At 37.0% G+C, this 9591-nt stretch overlaps 1 protein-coding gene across 1 annotated transcript in view; it reads left to right on the top strand.

Moving 5' to 3' along the window:
- The first annotated feature begins 4789 nt into the window (after positions 1 to 4789).
- The window catches only part of RPGRIP1 (RPGR interacting protein 1), a 57452-nt gene continuing 52650 nt past the window's right edge, over positions 4790 to 9591 (top strand). The window contains exon 1 of the mRNA XM_020893331.2: positions 4790 to 4912. Coding sequence (XP_020748990.2) covers positions 4825 to 4912 — 88 coding nt within the window. The 5' untranslated portion in view covers positions 4790 to 4824. The remainder of the gene's footprint in view (positions 4913 to 9591) is intronic.

Raw genomic sequence — 9591 nt, 5'->3', positions numbered from 1 at the left:
AAGGGGATGGCTACTCACTCCAGTATTCTTACCTGGAGAACTCTGTATTGTGCCAGGCTGCTAGGCATCCAGACACAATGTCACTAGGTCATCTTTAATCCTGTCACCTTCTTCACTCCATCCCACACCCAACTAGTTGGCAAGTATTTAGATTCTCCTTCCTCAGTGTTTTTGTAATCTATCCCAGTCTTCCATCTCCCTACCACCATCCTTCCTCGTTCAAGGTCACTTTCCTGAACCACAGCAATATCCAAATGCTCTTCTCTGCCAGTCTCTTTAGCGCACTTATTCCAGCTGAATCTTCCTAAAGCCTTTCCACAGTCCTAACTCTGTTGCTCTTGTGCTCAAAATGTGTAATTCCACCCATTCTCTGCAGAATGAATGTAACTCCTCTAGTTTTATGCAGGGTCTTCCAACATAGGCTTCCTTTCACTTGAATTCTCACAACTCTTTCTCAAATTTGCCTGCCTACCTGCTTCTGTCGAAGACCACCCTGCTCTTTGCCCATCCCTGACTCTATTCAATCTCTCCTCTCTCTGTATAAACCATTCTATATCTCCACCTGCAAAGTCCCTCCAGACCCCAATAATCCTCCTTCTGTAAAGCTTTATCTGAGCCTTCAAGTAAATGTGAATTTCAATCTTCCTCTATACTCTCATTTTGCTCTGCTCTTCTCAGATTGACTTCTTCTTTTTTTTTCAGATTGACTTTTTATGTTTCACCTTATAGCCAAGGATGTGCTTTTCTCATTTCTCCTCTCCTCATTAATTATTCACTTCCTAAGAGCAAGGACTTTATTTTTCTTTCCTTTCTGTAGGAAACTACATTATTTTTTATTATTATAATTGACACTGTATAGCATGATTTGAATTACATATATTGTGAAATGATTACCACAGTTTAGTAAACACCCATCATCTTATATAGACACAAAATTAAAGAAATATAAATACATTTTTCCTTGTGATGAGAACTCTTAAAATTTACTCTCTTAATCACTTTAATGTATAACATACAGCAGTGTTAATTATGTTTATCAAGTCTATTACATCCCTGGCACTTACTTATTTTAGACATGTAACTGGAAGTTTGTGTACCTTTTGACCATCTTCATCCAATTCCCATTCTGCTCACCCCCACCTCTGGTAACAACAAATCTGAGGGCTGTATTTTTTTCCCCATGTATCAACTGCACCAAACAGGCATTCAGTAACATTTGCCAAATTAAGTTCAATCCAAATTCTAGGCATTCCTGTCATCTTTTCAGAGCATTCACACAACTGACACTGAAATTAGAGCCTATACTTTTCTCCAAAGCTTCTCTTTATCTCTGCTCCAAGTTTTTTTTTCCAGGCTTACATCTCCTTTCTGTCCTCTTAAATAAGATCAGCTCATCCTGAGTTCCCTCACTCACGGTTAAATTATTTTCTCTAAGAGTTCATTCACAATTTGTCCCTTTCTTCCCCCAGATTTTCAGTTCGAAGGAGCCCAACTTTAGTGCCCCCTTTCAGGGACTTGTCTGTTTATCAGACCTGTTAAACTTCTTATGCAATGGGAAGACCTGAATTCCCAACCTATATTAAATTTAAAACAGTTAAAACATTACTTCTATATTTTAACACATAGGTCCACTTAATCCATGAATTTTTAGAGGATGGAAGAATTTTTACAACATCATTTCCTATGCTCTACTGAAATGCTACTGACAATCCTTTGAGGAGATTTCTCACCTGATCTTTACAGTTTTCTTCTTTTTTCTCTCTTCTGCTCAAGTAAGTGACACCATTATGGCTCTCACTTCACTGTGTTCTTAGAGATGAGAGAGAATTAATGCAAAACTTTGTAAAATTATTAAAAGCAACTCTAAAAAGGAAAACAATTTCTATCACAACCCAATATAATAGTGATACATTAGTTGAAAAAGTATGATGTATCTGCAGATACCAGGCACTCTGTTAGGAACAAAGATATCCTCAAAAGAGTTGATGGGCTAGTAAAGGATCATGTGATGTTCAAATACCATAGAGAATTAACTTATACTAACCAACATATAAGAACATTACATATATATATCATAATATAAATCATTAACTTATACTGATAAATACAATTAGAATTATCAATTGGCCAGAAACTAGTTCAGCGAAAACAACAAAAACAGCTAGCATTTAGTTAATATGGAGCCTATACTGAGGGCCAAGCATTATGCACACTTTTTATAAGCATTATTTCAGTCGACCCTAATCATAATCATATTAGATAAGTATTTCATCCTTTTTTTTTTTTTTTTTTTTTAGCACAGGGTTTCATCCTTATTTTATAGGTAAGGAAAATAAACAGTGGTTAAGTAACTTGTCCATGGTCACACAGCAAAAGAAAGATGTGAATCATGTCTTTCTTATTCCTAGGCTTTTGACCACAGTCACTGTTTACAGTTCATTTTCTTCAACTTTAGTAAGGGGTGAGTATAAAGTCAGATTAAGCGGAGTTGGCTGTATGATTTTTATTTTTATGCCATCACACTGGTTTTATTCAGCAATCACTATGAGCGAGTTATTCTTTGCCCTCACTCACCTACCGTTGCCCCAGGGCACACTGCTACAAATTTACTTTTGTCTTTCATTCCACTGAGTGCAAAACGAGTGATAAAGTCTTCTTCTTTATATCTACTCTCCGCTCTTTTCCTCCTGAGCTGTGAGATCTGGTCACTTTGTTGGCCTTGGATGTCCCTTCACAGCCTCTCCTGAGTTTTCTTTTCTGGCATTCTGATAGCCTCCATTTCATTCTTAGAGCTTCTTTGGCCAGTTTTAGGGGTGCTCTTCAGTGGCTCCACAGTTCCACACAGCTTTGGTGGTGTATTTTGGAGTGGTCATAAACCAGGACAATCTTCTCTGGGTCCAAATAACATTAAAGAACCACAGAATCTCTTCCTCTTCTACAGCTGCATTTTTGTAAATGGCTTCAGGTGAGAGACATTCAGGTCTCTGATGTAGTCAACCCTCCTTTCCTTTTACCTTACTTTTCTACAATAGACTGGTTGAGAAAATGGGGTAATATAGCAGACATAAAAAAAGTTTTCAGTGTGAGGGTTGACTTTAAAACAAAATGGTTTCCTTGGTTGCTTCCATTTTGCCGTTATCCTAGGACTATTGTCTAACGTGAAACTTTTGGGTGATTGTCAGCTTCCTTAATATAGAAATCTATATAGATCCATTTAGAATTCTGTCATTTGAAAGATATTCTCCACTTATTGTGGTTTAAAAAATGAAACATCACAGAACAGAATATGAATGATTCAATTCAAGTTAAATTGTCTGGAAAATAAATCAACAAAATGTTAATATTTTCTCCCAGTAATAGAATTTCTCCATCATGCTTTCTACCTTCTTCTTTGCATTTCTCTGCTTGTTCAAAATAAGCTTATGAACAAGCTTATTCAGTTGACAAGTCAAGCTAGTTCCAGCAAAAAGGGGAATTGTTTTAAGGACATAATACTTTCGTGCAGAACCTAAGGGCAGGAACAGAGACAGGTGCTAGGGAAGACTAAAATCAGGGACAGGAAACTTTCAGTACCTTTTAACTCGACCATTCAGTGTTGGTCTCTCTCTTGACTTGTTTATTCGTTCACCTATTCATTCACTCAATATATATTTATTAGGTGCCTACTACATTCTAAGGACTTCCCAGGTGGTAAAGAACTCATTGCCAATGCAGGAGACAAAAGAGACGCAGGCTCAATCCCTGGGTCAGCAAGAGGGCATGGCAACCCACTCCAGTATTCTTGGCTAGACAGAGGAGCCTACATTCTAGGAGTTATTCAAGTAAGAGGTAAATAAGAGAAACCAATTTTCTGCTTTCGAAGCCCTTATGTTTCAGTAAGAGGAGGCAATAAACAAGTGTAAATAAATGAGGTGGTTTCTGGGTATGGTAAGTGTTACTAGTGAAATAAACAGGGCAACATGATAGAGGAAGTAATCACATTAGTTGCAAAGTCAGAGAAAGTCCTCTTGGCAGATGAAAAGATGCTGAGAGACTGAAGAATAAAAAGGAACTAGCCATGTGAAGAGTAAGGGATAGATCATTCCAGCCAAGTACAAACGTTCTGAGGCAAATACTATATGTATATATAGTATTTAAAGCCAGGAGATTGGATATTACAATTCAGAAAAAGAGGTTTGAAGTGACTCTGCAGATGGAATTTCCACAGTTATTTAGGCTGCAAATCAGAATATAGCCATCCCAGAAATCCCAAGTTTACCTAATAGTTCTAGTCATCCACAGAGGCTAAATTTAAGTCTCTTAGTCCCATTTCCAAATGCCTGGAAAAAGAATTTGATTGGCCCAGCTTAGGTCAGTTGTCTACCCCTGGTCTAATGAGCAATGACTATAGGAACTGGACCACAGACTATAAACCAATTACTGATGTGTTGGTCCCTATCACCAATACATCCCTATAATGGAGTAGCAAGGGGTTCAGAGGCTCATTTCATAGAGAAAGGGGGTGGTCATTGGCTTCCAGGCTGAGCAGACACTTTAAAAATGATCCAAAATGATATGGATCAATTCTATAATTGGAAAAATTGATTTCTTTCTTAATAAATAACATCATTATTACCGAATGCTTGGTTTTATCCTTTAGTGTAGAGTGATTCACATCACTACAGAAAAGACTATGCCATGTCTTACACCATCATGAAAGTGTTGAGAAATTTCTGCTACCACTTAAGTCTAGCCTGCAGAAGACACCCCCAAATTGCAAGTAATTGACTGAAGGTTTCCTTTATTTCAGTGTCCTGTGGTATCTCTCACAGCTTGGGAGATGATATGACATCTTATCTTCTGGAGGACCATACAGCAAAGGACCCGATAAGGGACATCGACTTGATACCTCTGATGATACCAGCCTCGAAAGGTAAACTTGGTGTCTGAGGATGGATGCCTTTTAGAATGAAAACAACCCTCAGCCTGTTATTGTGGGGCGTCTTGCTAGTCTTCATAGTGACTGCTTTGCTCTCAGCCGTTTTCTTCAATCTTCTCAATGTTTTCTTCATATGTTCTTATAATAAAAATTTTATTGTGTGGGTTTATGAGCACCACAAACACAGAAAGTGAAAGTGAAGTTGCTCAGTCGTGTCCGACTCTTTGCGACCCCATGGACTGTAGCCTACCAGGCTCCTCCGTCCATGGGATTCTCCAGGCAAGAATACTGGAGTGGGTTACCATTTCCTTCTCCAGGGGATCTTCCCAACACCAGGGATCAAACCCGGGTCTCCCGCATTGGAGGCAGATGCTTTAGCCTCTGAGCCACCAGGGAAACACAAACGATAAACATAAGCCAAGAACAAATGTGCGAGTCTCGTTCATCTATGCATGTGATCAGCCCTTCACTCTCACTAAGCAGAGGTAGGCAATTTAAAAGAAAAGAGAGAGCACAGCCCCACTACCACTTCTTCCCCACTCACCTGAAGATATTTTTGTAACTTTGTTCACACACTCCCACTCCTCAGCCCTATTCATAGCTACTGTTAATTCCTTTTCACCTGATTTCACTTCTGTAAGTTTTATTTCAAAGATAGGGCATTTTATGCACTGCTCATGGGTGTATAAATGGTGTGATCATTTTGGAATAAAAGCTTGGCATTATCTAGTAAAACTGAATATGCAGCTTTACTTCTGGGTATAAAATGGCAGAGGTTTTCGCATAGACAAGAGACATAGATCAGAATATTTATAGCAGCATTGTTCAAAAGAGTAAAAAGTGAAAAAAAAAAGAGTAAAAATGGAAACAGCATAAATGTCCATCGATCAGAAAATGAATATACATTGATATATAGTCCTACATTGAAATAATAAATTTGCTTTAATACAACATTCAAGATAGTGGTCACTTCTGGAGGAAGAAGGGAATAGTATGGGTGAAGAACTTACAGAGGGCGCTAGTAATCTTTTGTTTCGTAAACTGGTATGTATGTTATGTGCACTTTATTATTATTATTTAAACTGTCCATATGTGTTTTATTTCACAATTTATATGTGTGAGATAGATATAATGTATATAATAATATATGTATAATAAATACTGTATATTATACATAATAGTTTTATTGGGATATAAATTAGATACTATAAAGTTCACTCTTTTTAAATGTACAGTTCCTTACTTTTTACTATATTCACAGTTTTGCATTCATCTCTACTACCTAATTTTAGAACATATAATTACCACCCCCAAAAAAAAACCCTTATAGCAGATATTCCCCATGTCCCCACTCCCTGCTCCTGATAATCACTAATCTGCTCTAAGTCTCTATGGATTTCCCTATTCTCGACATTTGCTATAAATGTTATCATACAACATATGATTTTCTGTGTCTAGCTTCTTTCACTTAACAAAATGTTTTCAAAGTTCATTCAAATTGTAGCATTTATCAATGCTTCATTCCTTTTTATTATTTTTATCACATTTTGTTTATACATTCATCAGTTGATGGACATTTGAGTTGTTTTCACTTTTTGGCTTTTATAAATAATGCTGGTATGAACATTCATATACAGGTTTTATATAAACATATGTTTTCGTTTCTCTCAGGTATATACCCAAAAGTGGGATTGCTGGGTCATATGGTAACTCTATTATTTCACGGAAGTGCCAGATTATTTGACAGCAGTTGCACATTTTTAGATCCCTACTAACAATGTATAAGAGTTCCAATTTCCTCATATCATCATATATAATACTACATGGTCCAAGATCACAATAGTTTACGTCCATATTTTCTTCTAAGAATTCTGCAGTTTTAGCTCTTACACTTAGGTCTGTGATCCATTTTTAAGTTAATATTTAGTATGTGGTGTGTGGTAAGGATGCAACTTCATTCTTTTTGTGTGTATGTAGATTACTTTGGGTAGTATGGTCACTTTAATAACATTAATTCTTTCAATTCATGAACACAATATGTGTTTCTGTTTGTGTTGTCTTCAGTTTCTTTCATCAGTGTCTTGTACTTTTCCAAGTACTGTCTTTTACCTCCTTAGACATGTTTACTCCTAGATATTTCATTCTTCTGATACAATGGTAAATAGGATTGTTTTCTTAATTTCTCTTTCTGATAGTTTATGATTATTGTATAGAAATTCAATAAATATCTGTATATTAATTTCATATACTGCAACTTTACTGAATTCATTGATGAGCTATAGTAGTTTTCCAGTGTTTTTACAATTTTCTATGTAGAATGTTAAGTCATCTGCTAACATTAACAATTTTACTTCTTTCCCAATTTGGTTTCCCTTTATTTCTTTTTCTTCTCTGATTGCCATGGCTAGAACTTCCAAAACTATGTTGAATGAAAGTGGCAAGAGTGGACATCTTTGTTTTGTTCCTGATCTTAGAGAAAATGTTCTCAGCTTTTTACTGTTGAGTATGAGCTTTGTCATACTCAACTGTAGGTTTGTCATATATGACCATTATATGCAGGACCCTTGGGTTGGGAATCCTAATGTGGGTCTCAGACCTCTTACTCCTTTGTGAGAACCTCTACAGTGCATTCATCCTCCAGTTTGTGGGTTCCCCACCTAGAGGTGTGCCGTTCCTGCTTTCTCTCTTTGGTTGTAGGAGATCTCTCTCTTTGGTTGTAGGAGATCTTTTGTTGTTCTGCAGATAGTTGTGATTTTGGTGTGACTGTAATAGGAGGTGAGCTCAGGCCCTTTCTACTCGGCCATCTTGGCCAATCTCTGGGCGATATCTTTAAACGTCATCATTTTGAAGAATTGAGACTTCAGAACCGGAACAAAAATTCAGCAAGATTTAAAAGTGTGGTAGACTTGATGTTGACTCCCTGAGGACTGGATTAGTATATACTTCCTGCTTAGCTTTCCACTGGTCCTGAAGATGCAAATATGCAGAACTTCCAAACCATCAGGTTCAGAAGAAGGTGCCTGCAGGTTTGAAGAGAGGAGAAAGCTAGATCATAATATTTCAGTGAGAAATCTACTATGTTCCTGTTGTCCTTTAACAGTGCATAGTTGGAGATTCTGTGCTTCTTAAAGCTTTAATTGTTGCACAGATAAAGCCCATGAAACACGAACTGGCTGAGATGGTTGTCAAAGTTGGAAAAGTCATAGAACTACTGACAGAAAACCCCTGTGCAGGAAATAATTACCTAGAGAATTCAGTCAGTTTGGAGACCATCTATACAACCAAAAACCTAAAAGAACTCAATATTTCTTCAGCACAGTAAAGGGAGTATGGAAGAATGTGCCAAAGTAAAGGTTTTACACTTTTGATTTGTGGGAAAAGAAACTTTCCTAGGTATCATTACAAGAGGTGTCCAGTTTCCCTTCTGTTCTTTATATAGCTAAATAGCTAAAAGTAAATCAAATAAAGTGTTTGTTATAAATGCAAATTTTCATAAAAGATTCTGGTCATGCTACAGATTTTCTTCCTAGTGATCATACTTTCCTGTTAAGTGTCCCTAGCAATCAGCTGCATCATTTTATACTTCATTGGTTTGGAAGTTGCATTTTTTTTTTTTTCATTCCAAGCAATTTTGAATTTATCTTAGAAACTTTGCTTTGGAAGAAGAAAGAGTTTGATCACATACAAATAAAACTGTATTAATGGAATATTTTTATAGCATATATTTTAAAATTAATTTTTAAAAAGTTAATTTTAGGCACTTCCCAGGCACTTCGCCTTCCAATGCAGGGGGTGCAGGTTTAATCCCTGGTCGGGGAGCTAAGTTTGCACATGAAAAACTCATGTGCACTCACAACTGAACTCACAACTGAAAAACCGAAACATAAAACAGAAATAATTTCAATAAAGACTTTAAAAAAATGGTCCACATAAAAAAAATGCAACATATTAAAAATTAATTTTAATATTTTTCTGATATGACCAATTCCAAAAGAAAATAATAAGAGTATTTACGGTACAGTTATGCTGTACAACTAAAAATGTTGACATTATAATGTCAATCACTTCCCTGGTGGTACAGTGGATAAGAATCCACCTGCCAATGCAGGGGACACAGGTTCGATCCCTAACACAGGTCCCAGAAGATTCCACATGCAACTAAGCCCATGTACTACAACCACTGAAGCCCTCGAACCCGCCTGAGACTGAAACTACTGGGTCTGCGTCCTGCAACTACTGAAGCCTATGTGCCTAGAGCCTGTGCTCCACAACAAGAGAAGCCATCACAATGAGAAGCCTGTGTACCACAATGAAGAGTAGCTCACCACAACAAGAGAAAGCCTGCACACAGCAATGAAGACCCAGTGCAACCAAAAATAAATATACACATAAATAAATTCATTATAAAATTTAAAAGAAAAAGAATAGGACATAGTATAATATAAAAAATATTATTGGCTTGTACACTACCAGGGCTGGTGGGGTCAGAAGTTTCTGCCATTGCAAACAGGTATGAATCAGTGGGTCACTCAGCTGGCAGAAGCCAGGGTGACTCAACAGTGCCATGGATAAAGACATAGCCCACGTAGTTGAGAGACTTGTTTCATTCAAGGGTATTGAGGACAGTGGGAACTGATTTGTCACTGAGAAGAAAGATGCAAATATGGGAAGAT

The sequence above is a fragment of the Odocoileus virginianus genome, chromosome 6, assembly GCF_023699985.2.
Source record: "Odocoileus virginianus isolate 20LAN1187 ecotype Illinois chromosome 6, Ovbor_1.2, whole genome shotgun sequence".
NCBI classification, from domain to species: domain Eukaryota; kingdom Metazoa; phylum Chordata; class Mammalia; order Artiodactyla; family Cervidae; genus Odocoileus; species Odocoileus virginianus.
The sequence above is the reverse complement of the archived record's forward strand: the minus strand, read 5'-3'. Positions and strand labels throughout refer to the sequence as shown.